The following is a 27,088-nucleotide window of genomic DNA, read 5'->3' on the forward strand; positions in this document are numbered from 1 at the left end:
GGGCTTGTCCAGTACGTTCCAGCAGGTAGCCTCCCCTCAACTCTATGCAACTGACGCTTCTGCCTGACAAGCTCAGGCATAGAATCACCTTGCCTAACACAGCACCGAACCCGAGCCACACACTCAACTAAATGTTTGTGATAATGACGACTGCATGAGAAATATTTACAGAGTGCCCACAGAAACCTTCAGAGAATTAAAGCAGAGGTTAAAACATTGAGTTCCTTCCTTCCCTTTCTACAAAGACACCCAAGCTGCCTATTGTTACAGAATTACTGGAGGGCTGAACATAGGCTCCTTTTCCCATTACTAAAGAGCAAGATGCCCTTTCTTAAAACTTACCCAGGCGTTACTCATTGAACATTTTCTATTATAGCTATCACTACTCTTTATAGTGAAAATATCACATTGAGAAAATCAGACTTAATTAGATGATTCCAAGTTTTATTGAATATGCTTTACAAATGGGCATTTTGATTGACATATCCAGAGATTTACAACAAATTAGAAAACCAAAACGTAATTTTAAAACCCAAAGCAATATCCCTGCTCCTAAAACCTTATAGAACAGCCTAAAATTTCTTTCTTCCAGTACTTCCCTTTTTTTAAGCAAGGAGAGAATGATCCATACAGTTACCGGTGAGAGCGGAAGACATCAACGTCAATTTTGTTTACTTGAACTCCAACACTTCTCGACTTTAAATGAAGTCTGGTTCAGGCCACCGTCTCTTCAGAAAGAACCTATGATACCGTGTTTGTTTCATTTTGTTTTCCTTGACCTTCCCATTACAAAGCTCCACCTTGACCACCACAAACAAGAATGAGTGGAAAATACATCAGACTTAATGCCAAAAATATGCTCAAATCAAGACACTGGTACTTCCTAGCTATGTATTAGAGTAAATCAACAGGTCTCCATCCTTACTTGCAAAACGAGGATAACAGGACCTACCTCCCAGGATTGTTTTGAAAACTAAGAGAGAAAATATGTGGGTGTAATTTATAAATTATCAAGCACCATTAAAATGTCAGGTAGCATTATTATTCATGTATGAAGATGGTTCATTCATTTTTCAATGAATATGTATGTGGCAGACTTTTTGCTAGGCATTAATGATACAAATAAATTATAGATATCTGTCTCATTTTCTATATCTATATATCTATATAGCTATCTATATACAGATATATCTATATCAATCTATATATTAATATCTATCTATCTATATATTGATATTGATATTGATATATATCTGCTATATGGGCCCTTAAGATCTTACATTCCAGTAGGGAAGAAGCATGCGAAGGTGGAGAGAAGCATGCTCTGGTGTGGCTATGGGTGCTAGGGAGCCAGAGAGAGCCCCTGGACTGGGGTGTGGAAAGTGAGGGTGTTCAGGAGACTTCTTGGGAGGTGACACTGGAATTGTTTCACTACAAATTCAGAAGCAAGAAAACAAATCCAAGTCACTCCTCTGTGAGGTGGTCCACATAATCCATGGTCCTGGGCCCCAAGTCAGTTCAAAGGTGTCCCAATCCCTTAAGGCAGAGTTTCTCAGTCTTGGCACCACTGATATTTTAGGCTGAATAATTCCATGGTGTGGGGGGCTATCCTGCGCATCGTAGAATATTTGGCATGATCCCTGACCTCCACCTACCAGATGCCAGTAACACCCCCCTTATCTCCCAGATTTGAAACCAAAAGCATCCCCGGACACTGCCAAATGGCCCCTCAGGGGCAAAACTGCCCCCAGTTGAGGGGCAGTTGAGAACTACTGCCATAAGGTTGTGGAAAACCAGTGTAGGTGGTTCTAGAAGGAATGCAGTTCATACAATCAGTTCCTAGGCTTATTCTCGGTGATCAACAAAGAGTGAATGAATGAATAAGTGGACTCAGTGAATGAATGAGCTTCCTGGAAGCCCCTTGACATATTCCTTTTGGGATCCATCCAAAAGATTCCTGGGCTAGTAATTAAGTTTAAAAGTACCCACGTGAGAGATAACAATAACACAACATGCGTTTATATAGTGCTCTGTGCACATTGTATGATCTTGGGCCAGTAGGTCCAATTCTCAGAGTCTCAGGTCTGCCAGTTCTTGTGGGTTTTTTGGGTTTTTTTTTTTAATTTTATTTTTTAAGTAATCTCCACACCCAACATGGGGCTCAAACTCACAACCCCAAGACCAAGAGTCACATGCTCTACTGACTGAGCCAGCCAGGTGCCCCAGGTGTGTTAGTTCTTCAGTGGAGATGACAAACCCTAGCTTGCAAGGTCATTGGGAGAACGGAAGGAGATAATCCAGCCCTAGAGGTCTAGGCACTGGTTCCATTGGTGCCACTGACAAAAGAAGTCTCAGCGGGGTACCCCACCCCCCAGCTCCTGCCAGTAAGCTTAAGCTGTGAGAAGGTCCCGGACGGTAGTTTGAGCATATTCTTGTCTAGTCATAAACATGTGGGGAATACTGAACACTGTGCCAGGACCTGTCACATCCTCACCAGCAATCAGGTTAATTAAGAGGCCCAGAGAATTGTGATGTGCCCAGGATCACACAGCTAAATAAGGACCTCCCTGAAGTCGAAAGCCTCAGCCACCACTTGGGGTTGACCTGCATCACGCCAGTGCTTTTTCGGATTGTGAGTTTTTGGGGAAATGCTTTCTGTATTCCGTGTTCTGTAGTTTTTTATAGACATACATGACCAGATCAGGAAATCTCTTTTGCAAATACGAGAAGGGTTCTCCAATTCTCGACTTCATGCTGAAATGAAACATAAATGTATTCACGTGATTGCCTCCCAGATCGTCTTCCCCCTTTATAACATCTGGGCCCGGAGATTTCTTTGCTCCCTCCATTTCGAGAGCAGAGCAAGTAAGGATTTTGGAATCCGACAGAACAAGATTCATGTCCTAACAACTCTTCAGCTAACTAGCAACTTAATTTTTGTGAACCCCAGTTTTATCATCCAGAACATGAAGATGATACAGTTCTACAATCTCTTACCTACAGTTCCAAAATCCAAAAGAGCCATAAAAACTGCAAGGTTTTTTCGTGAGTTTGCAGCTAACATTTTGGGTCGCAAAATCTGATTTCACTAACACGGGTCTACTTTTTAGATGTTTACAGTACTACATTCACCTTACCCAGCTGCCCGGCCCCCAACATTGCTCCCCACCAGGGAGTTACCACCCTTCTGTCCAAGAGGGCTCAGCAAAAGCTAAGAAGGAAGAGGAGAGCTTGCCGGGCACGTCCATTCATTGTGAGACCCTTGTGTTGGCCCTTTTCCAAATAGGGGAAAGGAATTACTTTTCATTTCATCAAAGTAAATTTTCTTCCTTCTAACAAATAGCAGATATCAATTTAGAATGGGATTTTTTAATCATCGTCGTGTCATATATGACTTCCAGGAACAGAAATAATACTCACTTTTTATTTTTGTCTTCATTAATATGTTCTCCCAAATTCCGAATGAACTTTAACAGATCACTCAGAGTGTTCTTATAAGCAGGCTTTTTTTTAGTTATATAAAACTCATTCATTTTATCCATAACATATGTGTCAATCTAAAACACAAAACATTACACAAAAATGTGGTAGCACCACAGAATAAATCCTCACGGGACATTAATACAAAGAGGCAAATTGCAAATTTGGGTATATGCCCAAATTACCACTAACTAATAATGCAAATTAATAGAAAGAAACAAATGGAAGTAAATACCATACACCAAAATGCTATCCATAGTTCTGTCTGGATGAAGGATCATAAGTAATTCTACATACCAGTCTCTATTTTCCAAGCGAACTATTTTCCATGAGAAATTAAATGTATTCAAACATGGTTTAGGAATTCTTTGGCTACTATACTGAGACATTTGTTCATCATATTACGCAGTTTTTATCCTTGTGGCCACCCACCCGAGTTGGTAATTGGTTATGTTTCCCCTTTGAAGAGGATTCGTTCAGACTAACATCAAACCTGGCAGCCATTGCCAAAACGAGTGTCCTTGTTTTTGTTTGACTTTGTTTTGAATTCTATTTCCGAAGGTGTCATGTTTCTCCTTGCCTCTAAGTGTCCCAGAGCAGCTTCTCTCAAGTCACTGCCTCTCTCTTTGTGCATGCACCTGTGTCGATAGCTGTCATACTTAGAAAGCGTGTCTGTGTGGCAGGATGGGGCGGCCTGTGGAGAGGAGGCAGCAGCAAACACGGGAAAACTTGGCTTCTCCATGCGGTCGCAAAACTGAACAACCGACCATGAAAATGGGCAAGTCACAAAAAGCAACAGAAAATCAAAATCTCACAGGGGAACTAAGAGATAAGACTTGAAGGCCTCAGAATTCAACGTTAAGTCGGTGAAGCTTAGGGGAAAAAACTGATGAATTGGGAAAAGAAAGAATGGGTTTTCCATCCCGATTGTGCCAACCTCCACCTCTCCAGCCCTGCCTACTTCAGGTCACACGTCTGAGTCTCCATGAGCTCAGCCGTGAAATGCATTGGTGGACTTGATGGCATCACAGCTTCCTGCAGTGAGCAGCTTTAGCACACGGCCTCAGCAGCCAGACAGCCTGGCAGCAGATCCTAGGGCTGGTTCTTGACCTTTGGAAAAATGCTTTGTCTGTGCCTCCGTGGGCCCACCTGTGACATGAAGGTAATTAGCTCAAAGGCTGTTATAAGGATTAACTGGAAACTCTCAGAAAGTCCTGGGAACTATAACCACCATATAGTCAGCACCAGAGAATTGTCAGCTGTTATTGTTATCTACTTTGGTTTCCAACATCTCTGTTCCTACAAGTTTACATTCCAGCTGAAGTTTTTGTTTTAAAAAAAAAAAAAAAAATTATTTATTTATTTATTTATTTGAGAGTGAGAGCGAGAGCGAGAGAGAGAGAGAGAGAGAGAAAGCAGGGGGAAGGGGCAGAGGGAGAGGGTGAAGCAGACTCTCCACTGAGCAGGAAGCCCCCACATGGGGCTCAATCCCAGGACTCTGGGATCCGGAACTAAGCTGAAAGCAGATGCTTAACTGACTGAGCCACTTAGTCACCCCTTAGCTGAAGTTTTATAGACATTCATTACCAGAGTTATGGCACTCTTACTCCATGCTAGGAATTCAGCAGTGGACAAGACAATGGATAGTCTCTTCCCTTGTGGAATTTAAAGGGGAGCCCGAAAGATGGACGCCAAGGCAGCAATTATGAGTGTGATGTATCATCTAGAGGTAAGTGAGAGAAGGAAAGCAAAATGAGACCCAGAAACAAAGAGGTGTGGGAGAAGCCGTCCTAGATCAGGCATAGGATAGAGCTGTGGGTCTCAGTCAAAGACCTGAGGATTATGGATTTTCCCATAGTGCTTTGCACAGTCTCTGAGCTCCCCAGCGTGCATCACACAGGCAGTGCTTCTGTGGGTCTCTCAGCCCCCCATGGACTATGCTGTATTCTGCTTCACATGCCCATGGGCTCGCATAGGTTCAGCAAGTAACTGGTACTTGATAGATGTCTGCTAAGTAATAATAATGAAAGTTCTCGGGGGTGCCTGGGTGACACAGTTGGTTAAGCATCCAACTCTTGGTTTTGGCTCAGGTCCTGATCTCAGAGATGCAGCCCTGCCTTGGGCTCCATGCTCAGCATAGAGTCTGCTTAAGATTCTCTCTCTCTCTCTCTCTCTCCATCTCCCTCTCCCCCTCCTATCTCCCTGCTCTCTCGCTCTCTCACTCTCTCTCTCTCTCTCTCACACACCCACACCCACACACACACTCTCTCTCTCTCTCTCTGAAAATAAATAAGTAAATCTTAAAAAAAAAAAAAAAAAAAATGAGGGACGCCTGGGTGGCTCAGTGGGCTGGAGCCTCTGCCTTTGGCTCAGGTCATGGTCCCGGGGTCCTGGGATCGAGTCCCGCATCAGGCTCTCTGCTCCGCGGGGAGCGTGCTCCCCCAGCCCCTCTCTCTGGCTGTCTCTCTGCCTGCTTGTGATCTCTGCCTGTCAAGTAAATAAATAAATAAATTTTAAAAAAAAATTAAAGTTCTGATAGCACTGACTAGATCGAGATGGTGACTTATTTTTTATGTTTTACTGTATTTAGTTCATTAGATGGACCTTTTCCTGAAGAGGAGGAATTTGAAAGATCCCCTTTTCTTCATGGTGTGTTTTCTCAGGCGGAAGCGAGGTGTGTGCAGCTGCTCAGAACTGGGCTGTATATAGCAGCGGCCGCCAGGCTCTCCCTGGATGAGGAGCCCCATGGTGTGGCAGCTCCTCGGGGATAACCTCATTTAATCAGCTACTCTTGTCCCAACGGTAATAGGATCATTAGCCAGGCCCCTCTCAGAACCAGCGCTGGAGGGAAAGAGCCCTAAGAAAGGAAAAAGTCTCCTGGCCTGGGATAAGGGAATCCTAAGGAGGAGTCCAGGTGAGAGTCTGTCTGTCAGGAAGGCCTGGCCTCTGACCCAACAGGGCAGCGGGGGACCGGGCTGGAGAGGAAGGCAGGGAAGTCCCCTTTTCCACCCCTTGGTTGAGCCAGGCCTACAATATAAAAAAAAGTTAGAAAAACTAACATAACGCATTACACAGATACTTATTCCAGACCATAGGAACGGTTCATACCTTAGAAGTCCACCTGGCAAAACTTCTGGAACATTCAGATTTTTCAGGTTGCAGTAGTTGGACAATCTCGCTTTTAAACACACCCTTTTTAATGTCAGATTCATTTCCCACATCTCTCAGGGTCCTATAGCGGCTGAGGATGACAGAATTATCATGGTCATTCCGTTCTACCCTCTCTTTTCAGAAAGAAAACAATGTTACATTTTGGTGTTTGATGAAAGTAGTAAAACCATTCTTTAAAAATTCTCTAAAAATTCTGCGTGATGGGAGAGGCAGGCGGGCATATTTCTCCCTCTTTCTCTCTCTCCCTCTCTTCTTTGCTTCTTCAGAAAACAAAACCAGAATTCAGAGAGGTTAAGTCTCTGTTCCAAAAATACACAGCTACAAAAGGCCAAGTTGAGAGGGGAGCCTGGGTCTGTTGACTCCCAGCCTGACTCCTCCCCGGACCACCCTACCACTACGGTTAATACTAATGTTAAATTGTCGGGCCACAGATTAAATACTATTCTAGGTGTATCTGTGAGCTGTTTCTAGATGAGATTCACATCTGAACTGCTGAACTCGGTAAGGCAGATCACCATCCCCAATGTGAATGGGCCTCATCCAACCCACAAAAGATGGAATTGACCTCTGCTTATCTGATTTCTTCAGCTGGGCCATTAGTCTTCTCCTGGCCTCAGCCCTTCCAGCTCTCAGGCCTTCAAACTCTTCCTGGAACCCACATTCAGTGCCCCTGACCCTCAGGCCTTTGGATTTGGACTCAGTTACACTGTGGGCTCTCCTGGGTCTCCAGCTTACAGAGGCAGATGGTGAGAATTCTCAGCCTTCATAGTGCATGAGCCATTTCTTTATTTAAAAAAAAATTTATATATATATATACATATATATATGTATATATATATATATACACACACACATACACACACCTGAGTGGCTCAGTTGATTAAAGGGCCTGACTCTTGATTTCAGCTCAGGTCATGATCTCAGTGTCCTGAGACAGCACCCCACATCAGGCTCCCTCCTCAGCACAGCATCTACTTATGACTTTCTAAATAAGTAAATAATTAAAATATTTTTAAATAAATCTATATTTATATTTATCATTTGGATATAGATAGATAGATATCATGACTCATACACTCACTGTCTCCCTTCTGGAGGAGGCCTGGAATATGCAATAAACTTTTACTTACTTCTCCCAACTCCAAAAGAAGGGATGACCCAGCAGGCCGTTCAGGTGCCCCTGCACGTTGTCTCCTGCGTTAAACAGGCAACGAATGAGGTCCCGAGTTTCCTCATCTGGAGAAAGTCGAATCACCTCTTCATTACTTTTAGTCTTCAGTGTCTCAAAAGGGACTTCTCCCTTCCTCACCACATACAGGACCAGCCATCCGAGGGCCTTCAGGAAAGCCACAAATCAAGTCAAAGTTATCTGTGAACCATCACTTTGTATGGGGGTGTGATGCAGGTTATGACCAAATGGAAAGTGAGAGAAATCTCCAAGAGTCCACAGGCTTGGTAGGGAGAGAAGACACAGGTTCAGCATGGAGAACCCTTCAAGACAGTATATAGTCCCCACGGTTTAGGATTATAAGGAGCAAAAGATAATCCTAGGTCAGAGTGGTCAGGGAAAACTGCTTAGAGGAAGAGGAATTTGAGCTGGACCTTAAAGTTTGGATCGAATGTCAATAAACAGAGGAGAGGAAAACTGTTTTCAACAAGGGAAATGCCAGGACTCTGGCTGGAAACTGGGACTTTGGGTTGGGACTATGTCAAGTGCCAGAAAAAGGAGCCAGTCCAGGTCCATGGGACAGGATGACAGCCCCAAGAGTTGGGCCATGACAGGGCAAAAAGGCCAAGGAGGGGCCAGCATAGGCACTTCCTATAGCAGAGAAGGAAGGAGCTAAAATCCTTTTAGCAGCAAGGGCCAGAGGTGGCTGGAGAGCTCTTGCCCCAGGGTTGAACGTTCTGCGTCCTGGAGAAGCCCCCAGGACCGAGTTGCCTGGACAGGTCAGAGTCAATCTGGGAGCTTTGGACCCCAGGGGTCAGGCTCTGTTTCTGCTGTCTCCTCCCAGGAAAAACAGCTATTTCAGGCTCTTCACCTCTGTGGCCAAGATTAGTCTCTCTCAAGCAGGGGATCTATCCCATCCCTCACAGGGTTTCAGAAGGCCTTCGTATCTGGTCCTCCTAGGAGGTCAGCATACAAGGTCAAAGGAGTGCGGAGGAAAAATCCCATTTGCTTTGTCTTCAGGCAGGAAATACCTCCTGCAGGAACTCTGGAGGTCATCTGGACATATCTCCTGGAGGTAATTTTAGAAGCCGTGTGGCATGCTCAATTCATTTACTCTCTCCCGGTAGAGGAAGAGAGGGAACCAAATAGATACAGAAAGGAGCCTCTGCAGGCCAGAGAGAGGCCATTGTCTGCAAGGGCATGAAGGCAGTGAGCCCTGAGGGAACACCTTGAAAGTCAGTTAGAAGAGTTAAAATAGAAATGATGTCTAATTGACCATAGGAAATAAGGGAAGGAACAGACCAAATAAGGAAGCAGAGAGATGGGAAAGTAAAGCAATTGTAGAAACTACCTGTAGATCTCTCTTGATTTCCTGCGGCTCTCCAGCCCACTTGACGCTTTCATCAAAATCTGCCAGGCAAATAGCATTCTTGGAATCTAAGGGACAGTTTGTAGAGATGCCATGAATATCCTCTCTCTTCACCTTGTAATTAACTTAAATAAATATGTACCACGATGCGCTATCCTCTCTGAAGAAGGCAATAATAAAGCTTATATCTGCATGGCTGTTTACGCTTCAGAAGAGTCACGTGCACTGTGTCATTTGACCTGTTAGGTAACTGCCAAGGGCAAGATTTAAATTTCTTTTATTTCTAGACCTGGGGGTGGGGAAGGTCAAGGATAAATTTAAATTTAACCCGTTCCTGCTAGGGCAATTCCTGGGGGCAGTAAGCACAGATTTATAAAGGAACTGCTGGCCGGAGATACGGCTGACTTCCTGAAGCTAAATAACAACTAACCAACGAGACTCCAAATCCAAGAGCAGCTCGCCACAGGCCCCCACTCAGTCAAGCCCACCAACCACAGCCCTTGCGACACTGTCATCAGTTACCACGGATTAACCATGTGCTTGAAATGAGCCACTGCTTATTAGCCCTCTTCAGAATCATTCTCCCTTGAAGGAAGCCGCTGAGTCTTCCAGAAGAAGGATGCATGGATGGGCGAGGTCGGGAACCAGACGAGAGGAGAGCAAGTCAGTGATCTGTCCTTGAAGGAGGGGCTCCTGCTCTGGCTTGAAGGTGTCTAAGAAAGCTACCGGGTAACTCTGGGTGGTAGGATGGTTGGCACAATTGTGTGCTTCTCCAACCCCTTTGGTTCTGAACTTAGATATCAAAGTTGGGTGGAAACTCACAGTCTAGCGAAAACAAACCCATTAAATTATTCAACAAGGGTCCAGAGAGGGGGAAGAATGACAGTGAAGGAGAACACAGCACAGGCCCTTTGGAGTTCTGAGTCTCTGAGCAAGGAGACGAATGCCAAGTGAATGTAAAATTACTTGCAACTTTTTTTTTTTTTTTTAAGATTTATTTATTGACTTCTGAGAGAGAGAGCAAGGAGGGAGAGGGCAGAGAGAGGCAAGCAGACTCTGCATGAGAAGCACAGAGCCCCATGTAAGGCTCGATCCCAGGACGAGGATCATCACCTGAGCCAAAGGCAAACCCTTAACTGGCAGAGCCACCCACGTGCCCCAATTGCAACTTTAAAAATGCTAGCCAAGGCTCCTGGGTGGCTCAGTGGGTTAAAGCGTCTGCCTTCAGCTCAGGTCATGATCCCAGGGTCCTGGGATCGAGCCCCGCATTGGGCTCTCTGCTCAGTGGGGAGCCTGTTTCTTACTCTCTCTCTGTTTGCCTCTCTGCCTACTTGTGATCTCTGTCTGTCAAATAAATAAATAAAATATTTTTAAAAAATAAATAATTAATTAAAAATAATAATAAAAATGCTAGCCAAAAGTGCAGAATGCTCGGAACTGTATAACAAGAGCCACATGGCTGTGTGGGAGAGAAGTTTCCTTAAGGAATGATGCTCGGATACAGATCAGTAGAATTCACGTGGATGAGTGGAACAGGGAAGAGAGAATTCTAGATAGCATTTCCTAAGGCAGAAAGGAAGCTGAGGAATTCCACTCTGACAGGAAGGAGGCCCAAGAGCCTGGAGAGGAGGGATGAAGTTGGAAGTAGCCTGCAGTGAGGTTCAAGGGGTAGAGGGCGCACGTTGGAAACCTGGGACTGGTTTCAGCTACTGGAACTGATAAACCCCCTTCACTGTTTAAGCCACTTTGAGTTCTCTTACTTAAATTTCAAGTGTCTAATGGAACACTTCACATCTCTTCTAACACTTAATTGTTTTAACAAGCCCCAGCTTTGTTTTTTTTTTTAATTTTTAGATTCAATCGACTGTGAGAGTGCTATAAAGATTTTTAACTCTTACACTTAGTTTCTGCACTTACAGAATCACAGACTGCTAGGAGTTGATGGGCAGAGTTAGGATAAGATTTGCATACCCCACCCCGCTGTCAGTGAATCGAGAACCCCTTCCTCCTCACTCCCACCCGAGGGATACCATCTAAGATGATATTTTTTCATCAAAAATGTTAATTAAAAAATAATTTTTATTTAAAAAATTTTAAAATAACACATAATTAGGTTACTTAAACAATTTTTTAATTTGTTTGTTTATTCTGCGCTGCTTATAAGTCACTGTTTTCTTCCAGGCTCTTTCTCTCCTTCCTTATGCGTATTCTCTAGCAGTTCTTTCATATATAGTCTGCAGGTAGAAAGTCTTCCTGGATCCTTAAATGTTTAAAAAAAAATGTATTACAACAAATGGTGCTTAGGAAAACTGCAGCTACAGGCAAAAGAATGAAACTGGACCACTTTCTTACACCATACACAAAAATAAACTCAAAATGGAATAAAGACCTAAATGTGAGACCTGAAACCATAAAACCCCACGGGAAAAAAAACAGGCAGTAATTCTTTTGACATTGGCCATAGGAACATTTTCCCAGATATGTCTCCTTAGGCAAGGAAACAAAAGCAAAACTGAATCAAAATAAAAAGCTTCTACACAGCAAAGGAAACTATCAGCAAAACGACAAGACAGCCTACTGAATGGGAGAAGATATTTGTGAATGACATATCTGATAACAGGTTAATATCAAAAATGTATAAAGAACACATGCAACTCAACGCCAAAACAAACAAACAAACAATTTGATTAAAAATGGGCAGAAGTCCTGAATAGACATTTTTCCAAAGAAGACATACAAACAGCCAACAGACACATGAAAAGATTCTCGACACCATTCATCATCAGGGAAATGCAAATCAAAACCAGGAAGAGATATCACCTTACACTTGTCAGAAAGACTAGAATCAAAAAGACAAGAAATAATAAGTGTTGGCAATAATGTGGAGAGAAAGGAACCTTTATGCACACTGTTGGTGGGAATGTAACTTGGTGCAGCCACTGTGGAAAACAGTATGGATGCTCCCCAAAGAGTTAAAAATAGAGCTACCCTATGATCCAGCCATTCCCACTACTGGGTATCTACCCAAAGAAAACAAAACCACTAATTTATACACACCCTTATGTGCTGCAGCATTATTTACAATAACCAAGATATGGAAGTATCCCAAGTATGGATTAATAAGTGGGTAAAAGAGATGTGGCATATATATATATATATATATATATATATATATATATATATATATATAATGGGCTATTACTAAGCCATCAAAAAATAAGATCTTCCCTTTTGTGATAACATGGATGGTCTTGAAGAGTATAATGCTAAGTGTAGTAGTCGGTTAGAGAAAGCCAAACACCATATAATTTCATTCATAACGTGGAATTTAAGCAATAAACAAACAAAGGGGGGGAAAGGACAAACAAAAAACCAGACTTTTTTTTTTTTTTAAGATTTTATTTATTTATTTGACAGACAGAGATCACAAGTAGGCAGAGAGAGGAGGAAGCAGCCTCCCTGGGGAGCAGACAGCCTGATGCAGGGCTCAATCCCAAGACCCTGGGATCATGACCTAAGCCAAAGGCAGAGGCTTTAACTCACTGAGCCACCCAGGTGCCCCAAAAAACCAGACTTTTAAATACAGAGAACGGGTGGTTTCCAGAGGGGAGGTCAGTGGGGGAATGGGAGAAGTAAAGGGAATTAAAGTACACTTTTCATGATGAACACTGGGCAGTGTATAGAATTGTTGACTCATTATACTGTATACCTGAAACTAATGTAACACTGCATGTTAAAAATATCAAAATACTGTATTTATTTTGAATCATGTGTGAACAATAATAATTTGATAGTTGTCTTAGTCAATTCTGGATCCTATAACAAATTACAGTAGATGGGTGTGGCTTAAACAACAGAAATTTCTTTCACACAGCTCTGAACATTGGAAATCTGAGCTCAGGGTGTCAACAGCATTGGCTTCATGGTGAGGGCCCTCATACTGGTGTATAGACAGCCACCTTCTTTGCTATATCCTCATATGGTAAAAAGACAACTAGCTAGCTCTTTTTATAATGGCACTAATCCATCCAAAGCAATTTTGAGAAAGAAAAGAACTGGAGGCATCACACTTCCTGATTTTAAACTACATTACATAGACCTAGTAATCAAAATAGTACAGTACTGCTATAAAACCAGACACACAGATGAGTGAAAGAGAATAAAGAGCCCAAAAATAAACCCACCACACATATGCAGTCAACTAATATTTGACAAGGGAGCCAAGAATGCTTAATGGGGAGAAGAAAATCTCTTCAAATAATGATGTTGGATAAACTAGTTACATGCAAAAGAATGAAAGTAGACCCCTATCTTATGCCACTCACAAAAACTAATTTGAAATGGATTAAAGACTTACATGTAAAACCTGAAACCATAAAACTCCTAGAAGAAAACATAGGGGAAAAGCACGTTGATATTGTTCTTGGCAATATTTTAGATATGACACCAAAAGCACAAGCAACAAAGGCAAAAACAAACCAGTAAGACTACATCACACTAGGGGGAGGAGTCAAGATGGCGGAGAAGTAGCAGGCCCAGACTACTTCAGCTAGCCAGAGATCAGCTAGATAGCTTATCTAAAGATTGCAAACACCTGAAAATCCATCAGCAGATCGAAGAGAAGAAGAACAGCAATTCTGGAAACAGAAAACAACCACTTTCTGAAAGGTGTTTTCTTTTTTTTTTTTAATTCTTTTCTTTTTTTTCTTTCTTTTTTCTTTTTTTTTTTTTCTTTTTTTCTTTCTTCCTTTTTGAACCTCTTTTTATCCCCTTTCTCCCCCCTCACGATTTGGGATCTCTTCTAATTTGGTTAAAGCATATTTTCCTGGGGTTGTTGCCACCCTTTTAGTATTTTACTTGCCCCCTCATATACTCTTCTCTGGACAAAATGACAAGACGGAAAAATTCAACACAAAAAAAAAGAACAAGAGGCAGTACCGAAGGCTAGGGACCTAATCAATACAGACATTGGTAATATGTCAGATCTAGACTTCAGAATGACAATTCTCAAGGTTCTAGCCGGGCTCGAAAAAGGCATGGAAGATATTAGAGAAACCCTCTCGAGAGATATAAAAGCCCTTTCTGGAGAAATAAAAGAACTAAAATCTAACCAAGTTGAAATCAAAAAAGCTATTAATGAGGTGCAATCAAAAATGGAGGCTCTCACTGCTAGGATAAATGAGGCAGAAGAAAGAATTAGTGATATAGAAGACCAAATGACAGAGAATAAAGAAGCTGAGCAAAAGAGGGACAAACAGATACTGGACCATGAGGGGAGAATTCGAGAGATAAGTGACACCATAAGACGAAACAACATTAGAATAATTGGGATTCCAGAAGAAGAAGAAAGAGAGAGGGGAGCAGAAGGTATACTAGAGAGAATTATTGGGGAGAATTTCCCCAATATGGCAAAGGGAACGAGCATCAAAATTCAGGAGGTTCAGAGAACACCCCTCAATATCAATAAGAATAGGCCCACACCCCGTCACCTAATAGTAAAATTTACAAGTCTCAGTGACAAAGAGAAAATCCTGAAAGCAGCCCGGGAAAAGAAGTCTGTAACATACAATGGTAAAAATATTAGATTGGCAGCTGACTTATCCACAGAGACCTGGCAGGCCAGAAAGAGCTGGCATGATATTTTCAGAGCACTAAACGAGAAAAACATGCAGCCAAGAATACTATATCCAGCTAGGCTATCATTGAAAATAGAAGGAGAGATTAAAAGCTTTCAGGACAAACAACAACTGAAAGAATTTGCAAACACCAAACCAGCTCTACAGGAAATATTGAAAGGGGTCCTCTAAGCAAAGAGAGAGCCTACAAGTGGTAGATCAGAAAGGAACAGAGACTATATACAGTAACAGTCACCTTACAGGCAAAACAATGGCACTAAATTCATAGCTCTCAATAGTTACCCTGAATGTTAATGGGCTAAATGCCCCTGTCAAAAGATACAGGGTATCAGAATGGATAAAAAAACAAAACCCATCCATATGTTGCCTCCAAGAAACTCATTTTAAACCCGAAGACACCTCCAGATTTAAAGTGAGGGGGTGGAAAAGAATTTACCATGCTAATGGACATCAGAAGAAAGCAGGAGTGGCAATCCTTATATCAGATCAATTAGATTTTAAGCCAAAGACTATAATAAGAGATGAGGAAGGACACTATATCATACTCAAAGGTTCTGTCCAACAAGAAGATTTAACAATTTTAAATATCTATGCCCCCAACGTGAGAGCAGCCAACTATATAAACCAATTAATAATAAAATCAAAGAAACACATCAACAATAATACAATAATAGTAGGGGACTTTAACACTCCCCTCACTGAAATGGACAGATCATCCAAGCAAAAGATCAGCAAGGAAATAAAGGCCTTAAACGACACACTGGACCAGATGGACATTACAGATATATTCAGAACATTTCATCCCAAAGCAACAGAATACACATTCTTTTCTAGTGCACATGGAACATTCTCCAGAATAGATCACATCCTGGGTCCTAAATCAGGACTCAACCAGTATCAAAAGATTGGGATCATTCCCTGCATATTTTCAGACCACAATGCTCTAAAGCTAGAACTCAACCACAAAAGGAAGTTTGAAAAGAACCAAAATACATGGAGACTAAACAGTATCCTTCTAAAGAATGAATGGGTCAACCGGGAAATTAAAGAAGAATTGAAAAAAATCATGGAAACAAATGATAATGAAAACACAACGGTTCAAAACCTGTGGGACACAACAAAGGCAGTCCTGAGAGGAAAATATATAGCGGTACAAGCCTTTCTCAAGAAACAAGAAAGGTCTCAGGTACACAATCTAACCCTACACCTAAAGGAGCTGGAGAAAGAACAAGAAAGAAACCCTAAGCCTAGCAGGAGAAGAGAAATCATAAAGATCAGAGCAGAAATCAATGAAATAGAAACCAAAAAAACAATAGAACAAATCAACGAAACTAGGAGCTGGTTCTTTGAAAGAATTAATAAAATTGATAAACCCCTGGCCAGACTTATCAAAAAGAAAAGAGAAAGGACCCAAATAAATAAAATCATGAATGAAAGAGGAGAGATCACAACTAACACCAAAGAAATACAAACTATTATAAGAACATACTATGAGCAACTCTACGGCAATAAATTTGACAATCTGGAAGAAATGGATGCATTCCTAGAAACATATAAACTACCACAACTGAACCAGGAAGAAATAGAAAGCCTGAACAGACCCATAACCAGTAAGGAGATTGAAACAGTCATTAAAAATCTCCAAACAAACAAAAGCCCAGGGCCAGACGGCTTCCCGGGGGAATTCTACCAAACATTTAAAGAAGAACTAATTCCTATTCTCCTAAAACTGTTCCAAAAAATAGAAATGGAAGGAAAACTTCCAAACTCATTTTATGAGGCCAGCATCACCTTGATCCCCAAACCAGACAAGGATCCCACCAAAAAAGAGAGCTATAGACCAATATCCTTGATGAACACAGATGCGAAAATACTCAACAAAATACTAGCCAATAGGATTCAACAGTACATTAAAAAGATTATTCACCACGACCAAGTGGGATTTATTCCAGGGCTGCAAGGTTGGTTCAACATCCGCAAATCAGTCAATGTGATACAACACATCAATAAAAGTAAGAACAAGAACCATATGATACTCTCAATAGATGCTGAAAAAGCATTTGACAAAGTACAGCATCCCTTCCTGATCAAAACTCTTCAAAGTGTAGGGATAGAGGGCACATACCTCAATATCATCAAAGCCATCTATGAAAAACCCACCGCAAATATCATTCTCAATGGAGAAAAACTGAAAGCTTTTCCACTAAGGTCAGGAACACGGCAGGGATGTCCATTATCACCACTGCTATTCAACATAGTACTAGAGGTCCTAGCCTCAGCAATCAGACAACAAAAGGAAATTAAAGGCATCCAAATCAGCAAAGAAGAAGTCAAATTATCACTCTTCGCAGATGATATGATACTATATGTGGAAAACCCAAAAGACTCCACTCCAAAACTGCTAGAACTTATACAGGAATTCAGTAAAGTGTCAGGATATAAAATCAATGCACAGAAATCAGTTGCATTTCTCTACACCAACAGCAAGACAGAAGAAAGGGAAATTAAGGAGTCAATCCCATTTACAATTGCACCCAAAACCATAAGATACCTAGGAATAAACCTAACCAAAGAGACACAGAATCTATACTCAGAAAACTATAAAGTACTCATGAAAGAAATTGAGGAAGACACAAAGAAATGGAAAAATGTTCCATGCTCCTGGATTGGAAGAATAAATATTGTGAAAATGTCTATGCTACCTAAAGCAATCTACACATTTAATGCAATTCCTATCAAAGTACCATCCATCTTTTTCAAAGAAATGGAACAAATAATTCTAAAATTTATATGGAACCAGAAAAGACCTCGAATAGCTAAAGGGATATTGAAAAAGAAAGCCAACGTTGGTGGCATCACAATCCCGGACCTCAAGCTCTATTACAAAGCTGTCATCATCAAAACAGCATGGTACTGGCACAAAAACAGACCCATAGATCAATGGAACAGAATAGAGAGCCCAGAAATAGACTCTCAACTCTATGGTCAACTAATCTTCGACAAAGCAGGAAAGAATGTCCAGTGGAAAAAAGACAGCCTCTTCAATAAATGGTGCTGGGAAAATTGGACAGCCACATGCAGAAAAATGAAATTGGACCATTTCCTTACACCACACACAAAAATAGACTCAAAATGGATGAAGGACCTCAATGTGAGAAAGAAATCCATCAAAATCCTTGAGGAGAACACAGGCAGCAACCTCTTTGACCTCAGCCGCAGCAACATTTTCCTAGGAACAACGGCAAAGGCAAGGGAAGCAAGGGCAAAAATGAACTATTGGGATTTCATCAAGATCAAAAGCTTTTGCACAGCAAAGGAAACAGTTCACAAAATCAAAAGACAACTGACAGAATGGGAGAAGATATTTGCAAACGACATATCAGATAAAGGACTAGTGTCCAGAATCTATAAAGAACTTAGCAAACTCAACACCCAAAGAACAAATAATCCAATCAAGAAATGGGCAGAGGACATGAGCAGACATTTCTGCAAAGAAGACATCCGGATGGCCAACAGACACATGAAAAAGTGCTCCATATCACTCGGCATCAGGGAAATACAAGTCAAAACCACAATGCGATATCACCTCACACCAGTCAGAATGGCTAAAATCAACAAGTCAGGAAATGACAGATGCTGGCGAGGATGCGGAGAAAGGGGAACCCTCCTACACTGTTGGTGGGAATGCAAGCTGGTGCAACCTCTCTGGAAAACAGCATGGAGGTTCCTCAAAATGTTGAAAATAGAACTGCCCTATGACCCAGCAATTGCACTATTGGGCATTTACCCTAAAGATACAAAGGTAGTGATCCAAAGGGGCACGTGTACTCGAATGTTTATAGCAGCAATGTCCTCAATAGCCAAACTATGGAAAGAACCTAGATGTCCATCAACAGATGAATGGATCAAGAAGATGTGGTATATATACACAATGAAATACTATGCAGCCATCAAAAGAAATGAAATCTTGCCATTTGCGACAACATGGATGGAACTAGAGCGTATCATGCTTAGCGAAATAAGTCAGGCGGAGAAAGACAACTATCATATGATCTCCCTGATATGAGGAAGTGGTGATGCAACATGGGGGCTTAAGTGGGTACGAGAAGAATAAATGAAAGAAGATGGGATTGGGAGGGAGACAAACCATAAGTGACTCTTAATCTCACAAAACAAACTGAGGGTTGTTGGGGGGAGGGGGTTTGGGAGAAGGGGGTGGTATTATGGACATTGGGGAGGGTATGTGTTTTGGTGAGTGCTGTGAAGTGTGTAAACCTGGTGATTCACAGACCTGTACCCCTGGGGATAAAAATATATGTTTATAAAAAATAAAAAAATTTATTAAAATTAAAAAAAAAAAAAAAAAAAAGACTACATCACACTAAAAGCTTCTGCACAGCAAAAGAAACCATCAACAAAATGAAAAGACAATGTATAGAATGGGGGGAAAATTATGAATCATGTATCTGATATGGAGAATAAATTCCTACTGTTTTAAACCACCATGTTTGTGATAATCTATTCCAGCAGCCATAGGAAACTAGCATACTCAGTTAGCTTTGTTTCTTTGGGTCTAAGTTCTTCTTTTTCATGCACCCCTTTTATGGTTATCAGCACATGATAAATATCTTCAGTGATTTTTGACCGTAAGCCTTACTTCGCAGCTGAGAATCCCTGATGCCATTTGAACTGCTTCTGTTAATGCCACCCAACACAGGGCAGAGATGGAGGCAGTTGTCAGAACTTCTGCTTTGTGTTTTGCTCAGTGAAACTTGGGAGGTAAGCAGGACGTGCCACTTAGTAGGATATTTTGGCAGAAATCCTGTGGATTTAACTGCTCTTTGTTTCTCTTGCGATCATCAACCTCTAGTGTCTCAAGTAGTAGCCCAGTCTACAGACAGACAGGCTGGGCACAGATGCTTGGTCTGTGGGGAATGCACAGGGTGTGATCTTCCTAGTTTTTACTGATGCAGCAACCTGCCTGTTAGCTGGTCTTGTGTCCTCTCCTGCTTCTGGCTTCCATTACTCCCGAGTGGCATTTCTTTGCACTACTCCCACTTTCAGGAGCAATGTTTAGTTGTGGCACCCTGCATCTGTGCGGGCTCCTGTGTCCTTCTCTCTTCCCATCCTACCATGTTCAGTCTCTTTACAATTCCTCAAAGATTTCGTCCTGTAAAAGTTCTTTTGTTATTTTGACTCCAGCTAGGAATTCATTTAACAATCTTCTCCTGTCGTTTTAGGGATTTAATATAAGGAACAGATTGTGGTATGTGTTAGGTTCACCACTTGGAGGCAGAAATATAATCAATTCTCAATTTTCTATTGTTCAAGGTTAAGAATAGAAGAGGTGGGGGCGCCTGGGTGACTCAGTGGGTTAAAGCCTCTGCCTTCGGCTCAGGTCATAAACCCAGGGTCCTGGGATCAAGCCCTGTATCGGGCTTTCTGCTCAGCGGGGAGCCTGCTTCCTCCTCTCTCTCTCTCTGCCTGCCTCTCTGCCTCCTTGTGATCTCTGTCAAATAAATGAATAAAATCTTTAAAAAAAAAAGAACAGAAGACGTGGTATCAGAAATGCCGAAGAAGAGGTAGTGATATGTGGCTGTGAACTTGATATGTGAACATATGTGACTCTTCTGTATCAAGATGAGCGGTTAGAACTGAAAAGGACCCTGCCCTTGGCTGCATCTTGAGGACTCTGCCTCACTTTGTAAAGCTGCACATATTTCTGGCCTTCGTCAGTCTCCCCAGCAAAGTTGCTTAAAACCAGGAAGGAATGCCGCTAGCCCTTGTCCTCAAACTAAAAGCCAGATTCCAGTTATATTCTGATGTCCACATACTTCTTTCCAGGTCTCATCCAGGACCTTAATTAAATACTGTTCTCTGCTCTCAATACCTGAACCCTCTTTTTGTCTTGTTCCCTTATACCTACCTTAAATCTCAGTGCATGCCTGTAGATTAGGTATCAGTTTCAGCTTAGCCCTCTGGACAAGTACCTAGCCTTTGCTGAGTACCTAACCTACAACATACAGGTAACTTGTCTAACACGTTGCACCTCATAGCGACCTTATGATAGACATATGGTCCATCTTAGTGAGGAAACTAAGGCTCACAGAACTAAGTGACTTGTTGGAGGGTGCAAAGCTACAAAGCGGCAGGACTAGGCTGCAAGCCTCCCTACACGTGACCAGACTTTCTGCTGCACCCCATGGTGCAGCAAGCCAAGACTCTTCCAGCTGCACCACATGGCCTGGGACTGACACTCAGCTCTGCTTCTTTCCATTAATGTTGCTTTCATTGATTTTGGTTTTGGCTGAGGCCAGTGGGTGCTGACTCGTCTGCCCCCTTGCTGTATCTTATCCTGGCATGCCCAATTTTGATCTTGGTTTTGCCATTAAATGTGCCTGTGTGGCTCAATTAGTTAAGCATCTGCCTTTGGCTCCGGTCATAATCCCAGGGTCCTGGGATCGAGTCCCATGTTGGGCTCCTTGCTCAGTGGGGAGCCTGCTTCTCCCTTTGCCTGCTCTGCCTGCCACTTCCCCTGCTTATGTGCCCTCTCTCACTCTCTGACAAATAAATAAAGAAAAAAAAAAAAAATCACAGTGGCTACCATCTTAGCTGAAGGAATACACCTTCAGGATTCTCTGATTTGCCGGCTACTTGAGGAACTCAAAATTCTGAAGCTGACTCCATCCAAGACATAACCTTCATACTTGTATTTGCCAAAGGAAATATGAAGTTAGCCTGGTATCATTGGCATCTGCGACCTCCATGTGGGGTAAGTTTCTACCTGGTAGCAGAAGAGACAGCACTATAATCCTGAATCCGTTGTGTTAATCCTCAAACTGAATGATCCACATTTACTCTACTCCTTTCCGACCTGTAATGAATCTCCTTTCTTTCTGTAAATAAAGACCCCACGATTTCTAAGAGAAGACTGGGGACTCACCTATTAAGATGTTTTGTGGGCGTAGATCCTGGTGTGTGTATCCACACAGCAGATGGAGTTTCTCAACAGCCTTAAATACAGATGAGAGGACATTTCGGGCAAACACATCTTCCTCATTTTCCACAGCCTCCCCGCTGCACGCGGCGAAGTGTTCCTCCAGGGTCTGCTCACAGAGGGCAAGACACACATACAGACAGTCCTTGTAGCTCTCACTCCCATAGAATGTCACCAAGTCATTGTTTACTCGGCTGCTCTGCAGACAGGAGACTTCCTGTTGTCCGCGTGTGCTGCCTTCAGAGAATCGCTTCACAGCTACTTCCTGCCCTTCATAGAACCCAAGGTAGATGCCCCCTTCAGAAGTGTCAGCGATTTTATATTCTTCATCAATAAAGATCTTGAGATTGCCAATCATAGGGCGGTATATTCTGCGGAGATGTTCCAAGGCCTTCCCCCAGCGTGAGCTCTGAGGCTTCCAGTCTTCCACAGGAGGGCAACCATCTTCTCTGGCCCCATGAGAGAGAAGCAGCTTTACAAGGGGAGCGTCATAATTGCGTCTCGCTATCATCACAAGATCCCCACAGTCTGTGCTGGCTCCTTTGTTGCATAAGAGTTGAGCAATTTTCTTCTGTTTGAGTTCGACAGCCAACAGAAGCGCTGTTTTGCCCTCACTGTCTGTGTCATCAATCTCTATATGTTCTTGTTCCAGAAGCATCTGCACTAAACCCAAGTGCCCCCTTTCCACTGCCAGGATCAGGGGTGTCTTCCCTTTCTCTCCCCTCACATTGACATCAGCCCCGTGGTACAGCAGAAGGGAAATGATGTCCACCAAGTTTCCATTATCAGACTTCCGAAAGGCATAGATCAAAGCATTTCTGCCCATATTGTCACGGGCTTTGATATCTGCCCCCATCTCATCAAGGAGGATCTTCAAGATGTCTGCATGTCCATTTTCAGCAGCATCCATTAGAGCTGTGGCCCCTCCTTTTCTAAGCCTCTTCTGATTCTCCGTTGTCTTTCGACTCAAATTCACCTCTGCCCCATTCTCATACAGGAATTTTAAGGCTTCCTCCTCCCCATGCTCAGCAGCTTCCATGAAAGCTGTGAAGCCGTTATCATCACACTCATTGACATCTGCTCCTTTAGAAAGGAAAAGTTTGAGCAGCTCCACATTTCCCACAATCCCAGCAATGATGAAGGGAGTGGCCCCATTCTTCTTCTTTAGACAAGGGTCTGCACCATAGTGAAGCAGAAGATTCACCATGTCCTCCCGGCAACCTTGTACGGCGTTATGCAAAGCTGACCAGCCCCATTCATCCTGGAAGTTGACCTCAGCCCCTCCTTCCAGCAATTGCTGGAGCAGCTCGATGTTTCCTTCTTTAACAGCTCTGAGTAACTGAATGCCATCCCCTGATGTCCTCTCAGTGCCGGCAGGTGTGGAACTCTCCTGAAGGCTGTTAGAGCTCTTGGTCTCCATGACGGTAATTACCACTGGCTACGATTCTGTGCCTTTTCTTTGAGAAAATGAAAACTTCTCTCCTTGGGACTTGATCAAAGAGACATGGAGCTCTTTGAACCATCAGGATAAATAGGGACTATCTGGCCGTGGACCAGCAATATGAGGAAGGAAATATTCTTGGAAGTCTTCTGACATTCCACCAGGAGATGAGCCATTTTGTAATTTTATAAAAGTGAGAAAGAATTTGAATCAGAAAAGTTAATTTTACTAGCGACTTCTTCAAAATACATCTACTGATTTATATAGAACTTTTTACTATAGAATATTGTGAACATATATAAATTAAAAACAAGAAAATTATGACACTGTAGTCCCACCACCCAGAAATAGGCATTGTTAAGATTTCAGAGGATGCCTGGGTGGCTCAGTCAGTTAAGTGTCTACCTTGGCTCAAGTCATGGTTTCAGAGTCCTGGGATTGAGTCTTGTGTTGGGGGTCCTTGCTCTGTGGGGAGCCTGCTTCTCCCTCTGCCCACTGCTCCCCCTGCTTGTGCTCTGACATAAAAAAAAAAAAAAAAAAAAAAACCAACTTTTTTTAAGGCTTTAGTATATTTCTTTATTTTTAAAGATTTTTAAAATTTATTTAAAGAGAGATAGTGTGCAAGCAGGGGAGGAACAGAGGGAGAGGGAGGGGGAATCTCAAGTAGATTCTGCAGTATGCATAGAGCCTGCCACAGGGCTCAGTCTCACAACCCTGAGATCATGACCTGAACCGGTATCTAGAGTCGGGTACCCAACCAACTGAACCACCCTATTTTAGTAAATTTCTATAAATTTTTAAAAAATAGTTGAGATCGGGGTCCTGGGTGGCTCAGTGGGTTAAAGCCTCTGCCTTCAGCTTGGGTCATGATCCCCGGGTCCTGAGATTGAGCCCCACATTGGGCTCTCTGCTCAGGGGGGATCCTGCTTCCTCCTCTCTCTCTCTGCTTGCCTCTCCACCTACTTGTCCACCTAATCTCTGTCAACTAAATAAATAAATCTTTAAAAAAAAATAGCTGAGATCACGTTATGTGAGGATACTGTATAAATATCCTGCTTTCTTTCATTTAATGCCATTGTATAAATAATTTCCTATTTATCACAAAGTCTTTGCAAACACTTTTAATGGCTCTGCAATATGCCACCAATCACTTGTTTCATTTCCCTATTACTGAACAGTTTTTTAAAACATTTTTTGAACATGATTTTTAAAGTTAGGATTTTTTAACAATTCTAAATAACGTTGCAGTAAATTTCATGTTTTAAAGCTTGTTTTCTTATGCTAAATCTTATCATAGATTTCTTATGATAGATTTCCAAGAACTGAATGACTGGTCAAAGTGTAACAGCACACCAACAGGTCTGAAGTGTTAATTGACTTCAAGCTTATCCGCTTTTTGCTTGCCGACCTAAGTTCCCTGACCTGTAGCAGAACTAATGTACTTTCCTTGAGATTTGCAGACCACTGGCCTTGAGGAGTGAAGGACCAGAATTTCCCAGAAGATAAGTCCTGACTACATTCCCTAACAGCTGCCAGAGATGCCGGACCACCTGTTTAGGGTCATACTGACAGGACTGACTGGCCACCTGCCACTCCTGCTCACAGCTTCCACCCACCCCCACCATCTTTCTTTCCCATCCCTTGCCCTTTAAAGCCCTCCCGCTTCCCCTAGGATGGGGAGGATGGCCTTTTTTCTTTTTTTTTTATAAGATTTTATTTATTTATTTGGCAGAGAGAAAGAGACAGAGAGCACAAGAAGGCAGAAGGACAGTCAGAGAGAGAGGGGGAAGCAGGCTCCCCGCTGAGCAGAGAACCCTGATGCGATGCAGGGCTCAATCCCAGGACCCTGGGATCATGACTCCAGCGGAAGGCAAGAAGCCCAACCCACTGAGCCACCCAGGCGCCCTGGGAGGATGGCCTTGGAGACATAAGTCTGCCATCTTCCCAGGCTGCCACCATCCTGAATAAAGCAGCCTTTCCTTCCCACCATCACCAGCCTCCCGGTACAGATTCGTGAGCAACCCACAGCCAAACCTGAGTCTAGAACCCATTCTATGTCCGGTAACAAAACAATATCATTGTTTCAAAAATGCTCAGGCTATATTAATAAATATCTTCCATATTCACATACTCTCACTTAAAAGAAAAAGTACCCTCATATATGGGGGGGGAGGGAATGTGTTTTGTGTCCGTTTGCATTTCTTACACCTATTTGCCTGTCTTAGAGCTCTCAGCGCGTGTGCTGGCTCCGGGCCTGTCTTCTTCAGGCAGGTGCGCTTCTTTTCAAAGAGTAGAGAGAACTGGAAAGAGCTTAGACTCCAACCTCCCAAGACTGAAGTCTGAACCCCTGCTCATTTAACTTCAGACCGTTACTTCCTCACTGTTGTCACATTAGGTTATTCTCAATTTTCCGCTCCCTCTTGCTATAACGTATGGCGAAAATGAGGCATTCGCTAAATAATAGACTGAATCACGTCCCCTCGGGAAACACAAAATTCAGCGATTGCTTCTCTCGCCCTCCGAGCGCGCGCACACCCTGCCCACACGGAGCGGCTGCTGGTGCGCAGCCCAGCCGCCCTCGGTCCCTTGTTGGGCCACAGAGCGGCCGTTCAGCCATCGGTCAGCACCCACGCCCCGCTGCCCGCAGATCGGTACGACTCCACCGGCTCCGGAGCCCGGAAGCGCCCGCGTTCCTGCCACCCGGCCGCGGGGACAGTCGCCGAGCCCTCGCCGGCAGAGCCCGAGACCGAGGGTGCTGCAGAAGCGCCATCAGCCGGCCATGAAAACTTGGGACGCCGGTTTGCGCTACCACAGGTGTGAGGCCTGCAGGAGCGAATCACCCATCGGCGCAGGGCAGGAAGCCGCGGCCCCCGCTTCCTCCCCGCGCCCCGCGGGAGCGAGGAGACCCCGCCTCGAGGAAGGGGCCGCTTCCGGTTCCGTTTTCTCGCTTCCGCAGCGGGGTTTCCCGGAGGGGGGGCGCTGGTTGGGCGCCGCGGGGGCCGCGGCCGAACCCGGCACTCCCCGGGGTGCTCCGTCCGTGAAGCGTCTACCTGTGGCTCAAATCACGGTTTCACAGTCCTGGGGTCGAGGTTTGTGTCGACCCCGACCTTGCACGGTGGGGGGCCGCGCACCCGCTGCCCGCCCCGGACCCCAGGGAATCCCTCCGAGGGAACCACCTCGCGAGCCGCCCCGCTGCCCTCCCGGGGCCCCTCTTACCTCCTGGACTCGGACGCGCGGCCCTCGGCTCTTCCGCGGAGAGCCCTCGGTCGCCGAAGGCGGGGGCCCGCAGGAGAGCACCTCCTCCGGCGGTGCCCGGCCAGCGGGGCGGGGTTGAGAGAGTGGGAGTGAGTGAGGAAGGAGCCGGGCGCATTTAACCCTTGGCGGGACGGCGGAGGGCCCAGCTGAGGGTCCGGCTCCCAGCCCATCGCCTTCTCGCCCTTGAGGCTTCCAGGCCACAGCTTCCCGTGTCATCTGGACCTTATTCCAAATCCCCTACCTGCTTGAGGGAAATGAGTAGTAAAGAAACATGTCCTGCCCATTGCTTTGCAAGTGACATGACCCCCATTGACCCCTGACAGTCCTGATCATGACACCCCTGAGGCTCAGAGAAGCTCAATAAACTCAGAGCCCAAGCTTGCTCACTCCTCTGGGCACACACAACGCTCTCACTGCCCAGAAGGCCACCAGCCTGGCAGTCTAGAGAGTTGGTCCTGTAGCCAGCGCGGTGGCCTTCTAGGGGAGTGACTTCAGGTGGGTGGATGGCTTAACCATGTGGAGTCTCAGGGTCTCTCATGCAACATGGTTTTTTAACATTCCTTCTGGTCTA

General features: G+C 43.7%; 1 protein-coding gene across 5 annotated transcripts; it reads right to left on the bottom strand.

The window, feature by feature from the left end:
- Positions 1-427: 427 nt before the first annotated feature.
- Positions 428-26,600, bottom strand: RNASEL (ribonuclease L). Of its 5 annotated transcripts, XM_059145632.1 has the most exons (8): positions 26,479-26,598; positions 23,668-23,777; positions 21,768-23,411; positions 9,171-9,256; positions 7,782-7,987; positions 6,589-6,721; positions 3,421-3,557; positions 428-2,754 (listed from the first exon to the last, which is right to left on the bottom strand). In XM_059145632.1, the coding sequence occupies exons 3-8, from the start codon at positions 23,239-23,241 to the stop codon at positions 2,610-2,612; spliced, it is 2,181 nt and encodes a 726-aa protein (XP_059001615.1). In that variant the 5' UTR covers positions 23,242-23,411; positions 23,668-23,777; positions 26,479-26,598; the 3' UTR covers positions 428-2,609. The 5 variants fall into 5 exon arrangements, with proteins under 5 accessions (XP_059001615.1, XP_059001613.1, XP_059001616.1 ...); XM_059145630.1 differs by lacking the exon at positions 23,668-23,777 and having other exon boundaries at positions 26,479-26,600; XM_059145633.1 differs by lacking the exon at positions 23,668-23,777 and having other exon boundaries at positions 21,768-23,408; positions 26,479-26,599.
- Positions 26,601-27,088: the final 488 nt, after the last annotated feature.

This window comes from Mustela lutreola, chromosome 14, assembly GCF_030435805.1.
Source record: "Mustela lutreola isolate mMusLut2 chromosome 14, mMusLut2.pri, whole genome shotgun sequence".
NCBI lineage: Eukaryota > Metazoa > Chordata > Mammalia > Carnivora > Mustelidae > Mustela > Mustela lutreola.

Coding starts and splice junctions, on each gene's coding strand:
- RNASEL (XM_059145630.1), bottom strand. CDS start 23,241: ATGGAGACCAAGAGCTCTAACAGCCTTCAGGAGAGTTCCACACCTGCC. Junction 7,988..9,170: donor AAATCAAGAGAGATCTACAG/GTAGTTTCTACA, acceptor GCTTTCCTGAAG/GCCCTCGGATGGCTGGTCCT. Junction 3,558..6,588: donor TTGCCAGGTGGACTTCTAAG/GTATGAACCGTT, acceptor TTTGTGTTTTAG/ATTGACACATATGTTATGGA.